The 14,329-nt window shown below is 36.3% G+C and overlaps 1 protein-coding gene and 1 long non-coding RNA gene across 5 annotated transcripts in view; one reads left to right on the top strand and one right to left on the bottom strand.

Moving 5' to 3' along the window:
- The window catches only part of LOC127875897 (unconventional myosin-Ie-like), a 69,997-nt gene extending 59,718 nt beyond the window's left edge, over nucleotides 1-10,279 (top strand). For all 4 annotated transcript variants that reach the window (XM_052420643.1, XM_052420641.1, XM_052420642.1 and 1 more), the window contains 2 exons: nucleotides 2,680-2,855; nucleotides 4,019-10,279. In XM_052420643.1, coding sequence (XP_052276603.1) covers nucleotides 2,680-2,855; nucleotides 4,019-4,095 — 253 coding nt within the window. In that variant the 3' untranslated portion in view covers nucleotides 4,096-10,279. The remainder of the gene's footprint in view (nucleotides 1-2,679; nucleotides 2,856-4,018) is intronic.
- LOC127875898 (uncharacterized) lies at nucleotides 9,216-14,142 on the bottom strand. Its single transcript, XR_008047497.1, has 2 exons — nucleotides 13,527-14,142; nucleotides 9,216-13,316 (listed from the first exon to the last, which is right to left on the bottom strand). It is a non-coding gene; the product is annotated as an uncharacterized LOC127875898 (long non-coding RNA).
- Between the last annotated feature and the right edge of the window lie 187 nt (nucleotides 14,143-14,329).

Genomic DNA, 14,329 nt, shown 5'->3' with positions numbered 1-14,329 from the left:
CTTTTATTGAATTTTTCGTTCAAAGGAAGACTGTTCTTGATGAAAATCCAGTTGGAGGGGAAAGTGTCGTCTTTAATGCATATTCGTAGTGTTTTTCCAGATTAGCCTGTGCAGCCTGCACAGGCTAATCTGGAAAAACACTACGAATATGCATTAAAGCCCCTTTTTGCAGAGCGAGGCTCATATGGTTTGTCTGTTCCTGAACAGTCAGATATTATTATACTATTTCTTATGTTATTACGAATAGGTGATATCCCTATCACATATTTACAAAAACTTTTAATACAAATTCTGCTAATAATATGGTCACCGAAATATATCTATTTATGAATTGATTTTGCAAAAGAAATTATCATTAAGAGCATAAGTGATTCATTTTACTTTGTTTACTCGCTTATAAAATATGTTGCTGTTTGGTTCTGATTTTAGTTATGTTTGGTGTGGTGTGTTTTAGTTAAGTCTAATTGAAATGCTTTTTATCAGATGCTCGTGGAGACATCCACTAGAGAAGAGACATTTTGTTTAGTTACGCAACCATTTTAGTGCATATTTTTATGCAAACATTTTAATGTTAGATATTTATGCCCCCCTTCAAAGAAGAGGGGGTATATTGCTTTGCTCATGTCGGTCGGTCTGTCGGTCGGTCGGTCGGTCCATCCACCAGGTGGTTGTCAGACGATAACTCAAGAACGCTTGGGCCTAGGATCATGAAACTTCATAGGTACATTGATCATAACTCGCAGATGACCCCTATTGATTTTGAGGTCTCTAGGTCAAAGGTCACGATGACCAGAAATAGTAAAATGGTTTTTGAATGATAACTCAAGAACACATACGCCTAGGATCATGAAACTTCATGGGTAGATTGATCATGACTTGCAGATGACCCCTATTGATTTTGAGGTCACTAGGTCAAAGGTCAAGGTCACAGTGACCCGAAATAGTAAAATGGTTTCCGGATGCTAACTCAAGAACGCATACGCCTAGGATCATGAAACTTCATGGGTAGATTGATCATGACTCGCAGATGACCCCTATTGATTTTGAGGTCACTAGGTCAAAGGTCAAGGTCACAGTGACCCGAAATAGTAAAATGGTTTTCGGATGATAACTCAAGAACGCATACGCCTAGGATCATGAAACTTCATAGGTAGATTGATCATGACTTGCAGATGACCCCTATTGATTTTGAGGTCACAAGGTCAAAGGTCAAGGTCACGGTGACCCGAAATAGTAAAATGATTTTCGGATGATAACTCAAGAACGCTTTTGCCTAGGATCATGACACTTCATAGGTACATTGATCGTGACCCGCAGATGACCCCTATTGATTTTCAGGTCACTAGGTCAAGGTCACAGTGACAAAAATCGTATTCACACAATGGCTGCCACTACAACGGACAGCCCATATGGGGGGCATGCATGTTTTACAAACAGCCCTTGTTTATTTAAACTTCAAGAAATTTCTGAATAAGGTAAAATAAGTGGTAATGTTCTTTAAGTAATCAAAGATTGTTTTGAACATTACTAGAATGTATATGAGAGGAAGCACGATTTACCCTAAAACATCCAAATACACCCAAATACACCCAAATATGCTCAAAATACCCAAATACTCATAATTTGGACACATTTTGGAATGTTTGTCCATATTTTTGTTAAGTAAGGGTTAGGGTTTGGGTTAGGGTTATGAGAATATGGGTATTTTGAGCGTATTTGGGTGTATTTGAAGGTGTATTTGGGTAAATCTTGTCACCCGTTTACGAGTCTCGCTCGGTGAAAAGGATGTTTAATGCATGTGCATAAAGTGTTGACCCAGAACTTATCAGGGACAACACTTTCCGCTTTTATGATATTTTTTTTAAAGAAAGTATCTTTTTAGCAAAAATCCAGTTTAGGCATAAAATGTCCCTGATAAGCCTGTGCAGACTGCACAGGCTAATCTGGGTCGACACTTTACCTACATGCATTAAACCTCTTTTTTACAGAGCAAGGCTCATATCTTGGTAACTGTTCAGAAGTTGATATTGCAAAAGCTACTTTACAGCTGTTTAAAGATTTCTTAAAAAATAGCCTAAATATTTTTCCAAAAATTTAGGAATTTCTTAAATAAAATATAATAAGAGTAGTTCTGTAAAAAGTGAAGTACATAAACCAGGTAATATTAAAAATGCCACCAAAATATAGGATACATATGCTTAAAGTCTAAACACATTATTATTTGCTTAATTAAGAGCTAATGTGCGCTACATGTATTTTTCTATGATGCAGACTTTTACCATATATCTGTATATTTATATGTAGCAACACATGTCCTGTCAGTTCTTCGTAACAATTGAAACATGCACTGCTGTGCAATGTATGTTTTGTTCCTTGAGATTATCTCCAAAAGACAAAGTGGGCATAATGGAAGGCTGCCCATTAGGGTCTATACATTGTGTACAGTAAATGTTTAACCCATCTCAGATCTCAACCACCTGTCTGTATTTGCAGTATTCAGAGAAAACGTATGCATGATGTGAAACTGGGCTTAAAGCATGTGCTTTAAGTGTCGTCAATGACTAGCCTGTGCAGTCAGCACAGGCTTATCAGGGATGACACTTTCCCCTTTTTATAGTATTATTTGTATAGTGGAAAATTTTCAACCTCACCCCTCAACCACTTTGGCTGTATTTTCAGTGTTCAGAGAAATCGTATGAGTGATGTGAAGCCCAGCCCAGGAGGGGGCAAACCCAAGCCCACCCCTAAGGCGAAGCCCGTGCTACCCAAATGCCGGGCGCTGTACGCATATGACGCCCAGGACACCGACGAGTTGACCTTCAACGAGGGGGAGATAATTGAGATAGTCAAGGAAGGTGGGTGGCTTGGTGATCTTGTTCAAAGATTCTATTTCATTTCCATCGTTAAGAAAGATCATCAGCTGATATATTTGTTATAAGTTCTGTGATGAAGCTAATATTTACAGATGTAATGTTTAAGTTCCTCATCATTATCATAAAAAATAATAGTACATTAAGGCTTATTGTTATTTTCATTTTTAACCAGGTTTTCCGAAGGAAAAAACTGGTTATTAGATTGGCGTATGTTGGTGGGTGGGCGGTGGAACAAGCTTGTCCGGGCCATAACATTGTTGTTCATTGTGAGATTTTAAAATCATTTGGCACATATGTTCACCATCATTAGATGGTGGGTTGCGTGAAAGAATTACGTCGATATCTCCAAGGTCAAGGTCACACTTTGAGTTCAAAGGTCGAAAATGGCCATAAATGAGCTTGTCCAGGCCATAACTATGTCATTCATTGTGAGATTTTAAAATCATTTGGCACATTTGTTCACCATCATGGTGTGTCGCATGAAAGAATAACGTCAATATCTCCAAGGTCAAGGTCGCCACAACTAAAAATATATTTATTTTGAAACAAAGGGGGTTAATTATAAACAATGAGTTCAGTTTGAGTTGTCTTCCTATATCAGACTTTTTGTCACATGGAAAACCTGGTTTTGTGACAATTTTGTCTCTTGTATAAACAGTATTTTGAGTCTGCAGGAATGTTCGCTTGAGCACTTTAATAGTTAAAAATTAAGATCAAACTATCATCTTGGAAAGTTGACACACCAGAAAGTAATCCCTTTCCCACTTAAAAGTGAAAATTTCTATGTGCAAACAGCATAAAACCTGAGCAGCATGTGAGTAACTTGCAGTCTGTTCAGGTTTTATGCTGCTTGCTGCTCATCAGTACCTAAGAGTTCGAGCCGAGCATGATAAACTTGATCTGTAAACAAAACTCACATCATATTCTATTTATCTTATTATTTCCTCCCCTTTTCCATTAATAAATATGTATCGAATATCGCATTTTTTTTACGATTAAGTTTTTCCATAGTTGACAAAAACAGATTCTTCAATTTTTGGAAAAACCCAAATCTGATCTAAAAATAGGGAGGGTATAGTGCTCAAGTTTAAATGATTGTTGTTATACTATCATTTATAAAATCATTCTCTGCTTATACTTTACAGACCCAGCGGGTTGGTGGAAGGGCCGATTGCGTGGCAAAGATGGTCTCTTCCCAGCTAACTATGTGGAGAAGATCTGAGTGGTCACCCATAGAGACAACACATATGATACCATGTGACTGGACAGAACGGAAATATTACATCTGATATTTGTAATGGGTATTGTCACATGTTCGAATTTCACAGGGATTGTAATTATAAAAAAGTGTGCAAACGTTGTTGAAAACTACAGTTTTGTTTTATACTTCTTTTCTTTTTCTTTAAAAAAAATGCATATTTATTAATTGTTTTACAGCAGCTAGATTTATGTTAAATTTGAACAATGATCTATGCATATAAAAGTAATAAAAAAACCATTAAAGCCTTGCTATAGGAAAATGGGGTTTGATGCATTTGCGTTAAGTGTCGTCCCAGATTAGCCTGTGCAGTCCGCAGGGACGAGGCTTTATGCTTTTATGATATTTTTTGTTTCAAGAAAGTCTCATTTTAGCAAAAATCCAGTTGAGGCGGAAAGTGTTGTCCCTGATTAGCCTGTGTGTACTGCACAGGCTAATCTGGGATGACACTTTACGCACATGCATTAAACCCCCTTAATGCATGTGTGTGAAGTGTTGTCCTAGGCTAGTCAGTGTAGTCTGCACAGGCTAATCACGGATGGCGCTTCCAGTCTAAACTGATTTCAACCATTTAAGGGGACGTGGTTGTCTCTAATAAGCCTGTGAAGACTGCGCAGAATAATGTGGGACAACTCTATGCTCATGCATTAAGCGGTGTTTATCCAGTGTGAGGGTCAGTTATGTTTCTGTTCTTCAAGGTAACCAAGGTAACGGGTATCAACTGTTAAATGACTACAATTATCAAAAATAGGCTAGTGTACATCAACGTGCAACGATTTGAAGGTGAAGTGACAGGCAAAGGTCAAAATGGTATAAGATAATTTATAAATATTTGTAAGTCACAAGTGTAAGAGATATGTTTATTTTTTTTTAGGTATGACATGATTGTTTTACATGAGACAAACAATAGCCTTTTACATTTTTTTTTTTTTTTTGCACAATTCCCCACATCAGAGCATAATTTGGACCTTTGGTTGTTCTGAACATTATGACAATTGCAAATATACATAAATATATCAAGTATTGGTGAGGTTTTTATATCAAAATTACTTTATAGTAAAAATTTAATAATTAAGTGCTTCTTGTTCACATTTATAAATATATAAATCTTAAAATTTAGAAAAAACAATGCAAATAATTACCGTCTGATAGATTTCTATGAACTCTGAAATTCTACATCAAATGTTATGATATTTATATTAAGTCAGAATAATTGTGGATTAAGCAGTGGTTCCATGCATTGTTTATTGTTGTTTGATCTATGCATTATTGTTGTATTACATTGATCTTGTTTGTTGCTGATCCAACTTTGTAACATTCCTTCCAGAACAATCTTTTTGAAGTGCCTGGTGTTTGCCTGCTTATATGACACACTTCATGCGAAAATGGGTCTTATGCAATATGAAGCCAGCGTAGCTCCACACCAGGGTGCCCTATATTGCAGTCTAGTAAGGAGCTACGTTTTCAGCTACAAAGTCATGCAAGGTTTGCTGGTCTCATTACTATATAGGACAGTGAAGCTCCTGACCTAGTGTAATACCCATTTTTGCATGACACAGCCCATTTGTGTTGATTATTTAGCTTTATGAATGAATTATTATCTTTAATGATCTATTTCAATAAATATCTGTCTCCACGCACTCATGTTTATATAATTTGTTAAGATTGTAAGCCATTGTATCAAACTACTCTTGTATTGTTCACTATATTTATTCATCCCATCATTGAATCACTTTTTTCTTTAATAAGCATTCCAATTATATATTTTATTCATCAACAACATTGCATGCTGTTATTATTGTAAGACACATTTCTGAAAAACAAATCAGCCGGGCAGACACTTTCGGTTTTTATGATATTTTCATTTCACGTATCAAAAATCAAGTTTAGGCGGAAAGTGTTGTCCCCGATTAGCCTGTGCAAATTGCACAGGCTAATCAGGGACGACACTTTACGCACATGCAGTAAACCAACTTTTTACAGAGCATGGTTCAAATAAAGAGTGACTTAAGTTATGTCTGATGTCTGATGAAAACCGATTGAGTCTGGTTCTATTAAACTAAGCTCAATTGATATGTGTAAAATGTTAGCACAGGCTTATCTGGGACAACACTTATCCCCTAGACTTAATTTTTAATTAGATGAGATTCCTTTAACAAACAAGTTTTATAAAAGCGGAAAGTGATGTCCCTGATTAGCCTGAGCAGACAGCACAGGCTTATCTGGCGCAATCTGTTACTCACACATGCATTAAGCCCAGTTTTCTCAGGTGGAGTCTGAAATGTGTTGCAAGGGCCAGTTTAAAAGGGACCTTTTTGCAGATTTAGGCATGTTTTGAAGTTTGTCATTAAATGCTTTAAAACATTGTAAATAAAGAGTTCCAGTTTAAATAAAAAACTAAGTTAAACAAAGATTTTTTTAAATCCACACCTGGGCTCGAACTGACCCTTGGAGTAAAAGACTACCGCATAAACCACTCGTCCAGCTGTGCTGTGCATGTTTTTTTGTAACTTTATATATGCAATCCTTGTAATGTCACAAAATATAATGATAACAGAAATTTCCAAATTATACAATCATTTCGCATTTATAACTTATGATTTTCGTTTTTTTTAATTGTCAAAAGATTTGTACATTTGATATTTGTGAGCATGACTAATCTCAAACAATTTTGTTCATCAAAACATGAGAAGATCTTTTTAAGTTTATCTGTCTCTCAGCAAAATATTATTGAATAAGGTCTATCATACGAGGAATTCTGTGATTCTATTACTAGGTTTGTTACTTTTAGTGCATTATACGTTTTGATAAGTTTGTCTCGTTATGTTAAATGATATTATTATATTGAAAATTAGTTTGAAAGTATACAGTTTGTTGACTGCGCTGTGACTTCCTTTAAGTCTGAAGGCACAGGCTAATCAAGGACGACACTTTCTGCCTAAACTTGATTTTCACCAAAAACAGATTGTTTAAACAAAAAATACCATATAATCGGCGTTCCTGATTAGCCTGTGCGGACTGCCAAGGCTCATGTGGGACAGCACTAAATGCACATGCATTTTGCCCTGTTTTCCCCAGTATTATTAGCTCGGCGTTTTCGGAGAAAACCCGAGGTATTGTCATAGCCAGCTCAACATGTCGTCCGCCGTCTGACGTCCGCGTTGTGCTAAAACCTTAACATTGGCTCTAAAATCAAAGTGCTTCCACCTACAACTTTGAAACTTAATATGTATATGCACCTTGATGAGTTCTACATGCCACACCCATTTTGGGGTCACTAGGTCAAAGGTCAAGGTCACTGTGACTTCTACAAAAAAAAATCAAAAAAATCTAACAACCTTTCAACTCAAAACTGCACCCGTAGTAGAAGGTGGCACCTGTTATGCGGTGCTCTTGTTTGTACCCATGTTTCTAGAGGATGTTTTTTTTCAGGAGGATTCCTTTTTTACAACTGGAATCTTTATTGACTAGTTCTATATACAACTTAACAAGCTGGCACATATTCTTGTATAAATTAAGTAAAGATTGTTTCACTCTCAATTTGGGTAATTTAGTTTCATGTCAATGTACGTAAAATTAACCCTTTAGCAGTTAGATACGTATTTCACGCATTTGTAGTTCCATAGAAAGCTGAATTAAATTAAAGACCTTTCTTACTAGATTCAAATGTTAAAGGCTTCATTTCCAACCCTTTCAAATACTGATGAGCAGCAAACAGCATAAAACCTGAACAGACTGCAAGTTACTCGCAGGCTGTTCTGGTTTTATGCTGCAGGCTGTTCTGGTTTTATGCTGTTTGCACATAGCCATTTTCACTTTGCTTTTGAGTGGGAAAGGGTTGATACAGATTTGAGTTTATTTCAGACCAGACATTTCATTGCATAAGTTCTAGTCTGTTTTCTGAAGTTTCTATTAATCCGAACAGGTATTTTGTTGTATTGTTTTAGATCTTTATTTGATGCACCATCTTGCGTGGTTCCTTATTTAAAAACCTTGTGATTTATTATTATCTTTTATAGACATTAACAATTTAATCGTAATGTAAATTGTGCACTCAATTTTTATTGAAGAAGTATTACTTAATTCTTTAACTTCATTGCATTTCTTTCTGGTGTGCATTTGGAATTTCACTATTCCAACAGTACGTGATTTGGTTTGTGATAAAACATTCTTAAGCATTTACAAAAATAAACATGCTTGATACAGTTTCTTAAATGCATTATAATGAACTAGTTTATTCATCTGAAACATTTTTAGATGGATATATACCTATGGTATGATATTAAGAGTAACTCTTATTTCATAAAAAAATGAAACACTAAATACTGGGCATTTCATGGCTTATAATACTTCATTAACTTAGTGAAGGACTTGTATAATCAAGTCATTTATTGTTGAATATTTCCTTTCCAGAATGGTGGACTCTGTGTAATGCTTGTTTTGATAAAGTTTGGAGGATAAATCTTTTGTAGCAATCTCATTTCTGTGAGCAGACAAATAGACATGTTGTTAGAATTATATTTTTGTCACCTTTGTAAAAAAAACAACAGTTCATTTATTAAATAAGTGACACACTTATTTTATTTAACCATCAAATTGCAGCAGGATGAACAGCTGTACGAACTTATGAAACAATTACAATAAGGAATATTGTTTTGTAATAAATGTGCTTTCACAGAAGTTGCAATATTGTTGTGTTATGTTAATAATGTTATGGGGGCTTAGAACGCTTTCAATATGTAGGACTTTTAACTGCACCATTTGCATTTATTAATCGAGTAGCAAGATGTGTCAAGCTGAGACAACCTTCTACTGAAACCTGATTTTTTTTAGCTCAGCTGTTTTCGGAGAAAACCCGAGGTATTGTCATAGCCAGCTCGTCCACCATCCCTGGCGTGCTGAAACCTTAACATTGGCTCTAAAATCAAAGTGCTTCCACCTACAACTTTGAAACTTCATATGTAGCTGCACCTTGATTAGTTCTACAGGCCACACCCATTTTTGGGTCACTAGGTCAAAGGTCAAGGTCACTGTTACCTCAAATAAAAAAAATTCTGACAAGCTTTCATTTTTTCAAAACTGCACCCGTAGCCAAGCGTTGGCACCTGCTATGCGATGCTCTTGTTAGGGCAAAATTTTGATAATCAACTAGAAATAAATGTTCAGTAACAAATGCAATCAAAGTAAGAAGCGGGTTTTATGAGAAGCATATAAAGTCATAATTGCAGATAGAACTATGAAATTGTCTTAATATGTTTTTAGAGACAGTCAATCAACTCAATGTGCTTGTTTTGGGCACCATAGTGCCTTTGCTTTAATTGTTTATGCAAATAACATGTTTAACATTATTATCCCCTGCCATAGGCGGAGGGATATTGTTTTGGCGTTGTCTGTCCGTCCTTCCGTCTGTCTTTCCGTCCGTATGGAGCCATATCTTGGAAGTGCTTTGGCGGATTTCATTGAAACTTGGTATGAGTATATATATATGGATAAGAGGATGATGCACGCCAAATTGCATTGTACACCATCTGTTAATAACGGAGTTATGGCCCTCTGTATCTTGAAAAAATGCTTTTTTTGAGTGTCAAATATAACACTTTTGTGTCCAGAAGCATATTGGCGGGGGATATCAATTCAACGAATGTGCTTGTTTATTTTCGAATGGGATCATTACTTGTAATACATTCTTTATTTTCATACTTTAAGTGAACTTGTCCTTATTCAAATTTGTGTTGAGCAATTGAATTTGAGAACTCTTCTGTATTAATTTACTTATTATATGAGCCTTGTTCGTTAAAAACTGGATTTAATGCATCTCTCCGCCTGCACTGGATTTTGGTTGACAAGAGACTTTTATAAACGAAAAAACATACAATCGCAGTGTCCTCCCTGATAAGCCTGTGCTGACTGCAGAGCTCAGATGACACTACACACATGCATTAAGCCCAGTTTTCCCAGAACAAGGCTCATATGTGTGCATGTATTTCGCAAATACTTTTTTAGAATAAATACTGCTGCTGTATAGGCTACTATATTTTTATTTTATATCAATATATTCTGTTGTTAGTTATACATAATCTAATTAATGTAGCTTATATTGGTTACATGACATTGTTGAATTATACATATAATAAATTATGAATTGTTACTTGTCGTTTGTGGTTTACTCTTTAAACATAATTGGTAATCAAAGTAATAAAATTCAAAACATGCATGTGTGCACATCTGTGCCTGAAAGGTATAACTTTGTTAACCTGTCATCAAACGTGCATTGTTGAAATATATAAATATGGTGTAATATAACCTCTATTTCAGAAATGCTGATATATAGATATCTCATGCATAAAAATGACATAATTTTTGTCCAGCCTGCTGCAGAAAGCTTAAGATAGAGATCACAATGATCAAGTGTATGTGCCTGTCAGAGCTTTGTATACTCGTAAAAGAACTTTTGATCACCAATGAAAAGACAACTTTAACATAAAATACGTCAAAGGTCAAGGTTACACTTTGGGGTCAAAGGAAACATTTGGCCCTAGAAAAGCTTGTCTTAAATATTGTCCTTGATTATGACCTTTTACCATTACTTGGCATGTCACCCAGATTGCACAGGCAAATATGTTGAAGGCTATTTGGTATGAAATGTAAAAACAGTCAATATTCTACAGTCATATCAAGATTCAAAATATCACCATATATTCAGAAATAAACAAGGGCTGTTTGTAAAACATGCATGCCCCCCATATGGGTTGTCAGTTGTAGTGGCAGCCATTATGTGAATACGTTTTTTGGCACTGTGACCTTGACCTTTGACCTAGTGACCTGAAAATCAATAGGGGTCATCTGCGAGTCATGATCAATGTACCTATGAAGTTTTATGATCCTAGGCATAAGCAATCTTGAGTAATCATCCGGAAACCATTTTACTGTGTCAAGTCACCGTGACCTTTGACCTACTGACCTGAAAGTCAATAGGGGTCATCTGCGAGTCATGATCAATGTACCTATGAAGTTTCATGATCCTAGGCGTAAGCGTTCTTGAGTTATCATCCGGAAACCATTTTTCTAAGTTGAGTAACCGTGACCTTGACCTTCCTTTGACCTAGTGACCTGAGGGGTCATCTGCGAGTCATGATCAATGTACCTATGAAGTTTCATAATCCTAGGCATAAACATTCTTGAGTTATCATCCAGAAACCATTTTACTATTTCGGGTCACCGTGACCTTGACCTAGTGACCTGAAAATCAATAGGGGTCATCTGCCAGTCATGACCAATGTACCTATGAAGTTTCATGATCCTAGGCATAAGCGTTCTTGAGTTATCATCCGGACACCATTTTACTATTTCGGGTCACCGTGACCTTGACCTTTGACCTAGTGACCTGAAAATCAATAGGTGTCATCTGCGAGTCATGATCAATGTACCTATGAAGTTTCATGATCCTAGGCATAAGCGTTCTTGAGTTATCTCCTGGAAACCATTTTACTATTTCGGGTCACCGTGACCTTGATCTTTGACCTAGTGACCTGAAAATCAATAGGGGTCATCTTCGAGTCATGATCAATGTACCTATGAAGTTTCATGATCCTAGGAATAAGCGGTCTTGAGTTATCCAGAAACCATTTTAACATTTCGGGTCACCATGACCTTGACCTAGTGACTTCAAAATCAATAGGGGTCATCTGCGAGTCATGATCAATGTACCTATGAAGTTTCATGATCCTAGGCCTAAGCGTTCTTGAGTTATCATCCGGAAACCATCTGGTGGATGGACATACGGACGGACGGACCGACATTTGCAAAACAATATACCCCATCTTCTTCGAAGGGGGGCATAATGAATAATTTAGTTATGCAAATTATTACTGTTTTCCAACTCATCCAAGATATCATTGGGACAACAATATATGTGGATAATACAATCCCGGGCCCTTACTCCACATTCACATGGCATTTTACTAACGAGTCTTGTTCTGGGAAAACTAGGCATACTGCCATGTGCATAAAGTGTCATATCAGATCAGCCTGTGCAGCAGGCAGTGTTTGTGCTAGATGAAGTAAATATGCTTGGCAGGGACATAACAAGTAAATGCAACAATTATGATCTTCCAAACATTTAATAAATAGTGATCAGTGAAATAAAATATATAGTGTAAATATACTTTGTCTTTCTTATCTTACACATCTTGTAAAATTTGAAACATTTAAAGTAACAAAACAGTCTTTTTGTCCATAAAGGAGGAAATAACAATTGGTTCTCCAGGCAAGATATTTTTAAGACAGTTTTGAACAACATAAAACACAAACAAAAGATATTTGCAAAATGTATGTCCCCCAAATTGCAGCAAAATTGTCCTTGTAACCTTGACCTTCGTTATCTTGATTTAAAAATCACGAGGAGTTATCTTTCATCAACACTGACCAGCAAACTAATTTATCTCATCCTAAACATTTTCTTGATGTCTGCCCTTGATCTTTGACATGGTGACCTTAAAATCTATAGGCATCTTTCTTTCCTACCAAGTACCCAGCATACCAATTAAGTTGATAATAATCAAAGCAGTCTCTAGATATTGTGAAGAAACCAATAGCATGATACAAGCACATACAACCTTCATCTTTTCAAACTTAATCTTCCTTTCAACCAAAGTTATCACTTTTTCAATTTTCATGATCTTAGGTCAAAGCATTCTTGAGGTATTGTATGGAAAAGAGTTGCCTGTTACAAGCCCCTGTGATCTTTACCTTTGGTCTGTTGACCTCAAAATCAATGGGCGTCTTTCTATCCTCCCAAATAACCAGAATACAGATTAACCCATTTAAGCCTAGTGGACTCTCCCATCTTTCTAAATTGGATAAATTTATCTCCAAAATTAGGGATGTCTAGTATATTTATTTCTATATTTAGAATATTTCTTACAGAAATTCCTTTAAGCAAACAGCGCAGACCCAGATGAGACGCCGCATGATACGGCGACTCATCTGGGTCTACGCTGTTTGCCAAGGCCTTTTTTCTAGACGCTAGGCATAAATGGGTTAAGAATATGGCAGGCAAAAGTGTTCCCTGGATATCATGCAGTAAAAAGTCTCTTGATACAAGCTCATTTGACCTTGATCTTAAACCTAGTAATCACCAAAATCAAAATGCGTCCTCTTTTTTTCCAATGCAACCACTATTAACCCTTTGCATGCTGGGAAATTTGTCGTCTGCTAAAATGTCGTCTGTTGAATTTCTAAAATTAGCATTTTCTTCAAAATTTTTTCAAAGAATACTATCAGAATAGCAAACAGTTTGGATCCAGATGAGACGCCACGTTCTGTGGCGTCTCATCTGGATCCAAACTGTTTGCAAAGGCCTTTAAAATTCAGCTCCAGCGCTTTAAGGGTTAAACTTTGCCAGATTGTAGGTCAAAACATTCTCAAAATCTAGAGGGGAAACAAATTTCTTGTTAAACTCCTCTTACCATGATCCATGACCAGGAGACCTCAATTGCCATAAACGTCTGTTCTTTCTCACAAGTAACCACTACATGTATACACATTTGCACGATCTTAAGTGAAGCATTCTCTAAAGATCATGATCTTGACATTTGATCTGTTGACCTCAAAATCAGTAAGCATTTTTGTTTCCTCTCAAAAACCATCATACTGATAAGCATTGTTATAGGTCAAAGGTCATAAATCAAAGCTATGTTCTCTACTTATTGCCTGACAACCAATGGTCAACATACCAACCCGCCTACCAACTAACGAAGAGGTGCAAAGTGATACACCCCAGCATCTTAGAAGTGGGGCATAATTAATTAATAATAAAATAGACTATTTTGAATGTGTGGAGAGATCTGAAATGTTTGGGACACAGCACCAGTGATTACAAAGTCCTACTTCACCTTGACAGGGTATCAAGGAAAGTACAGTTGCTGCTGTGACAGTTGCAACTTTAGGAAAAGTTTAACCCATTCATGCCTAGCGTCCTGAAAAAAGGACATTGCAAACAGCGTAGACCCAGATGAGACGCCGCATGATGCGGCGTCTCATCTGGGTCTACGCTGTTTGCTTAAAGGAATTTGAGTAAGTAATATTCTAAATATAGAAATAAATATACTAGACATCCCTAATTTTGAAAAAAAATTGATCCAATAATCTGGGCATAAATGGGTTAAATGAGACTTGCTCTGGGAAAATGGCGCTTAAT

The sequence above is a fragment of the Dreissena polymorpha genome, chromosome 4 (assembly GCF_020536995.1).
Source record: "Dreissena polymorpha isolate Duluth1 chromosome 4, UMN_Dpol_1.0, whole genome shotgun sequence".
In the NCBI taxonomy this organism is placed as follows: Eukaryota; Metazoa; Mollusca; class Bivalvia; order Myida; family Dreissenidae; genus Dreissena; species Dreissena polymorpha.
The sequence above is the reverse complement of the archived record's forward strand: the minus strand, read 5'-3'. Positions and strand labels throughout refer to the sequence as shown.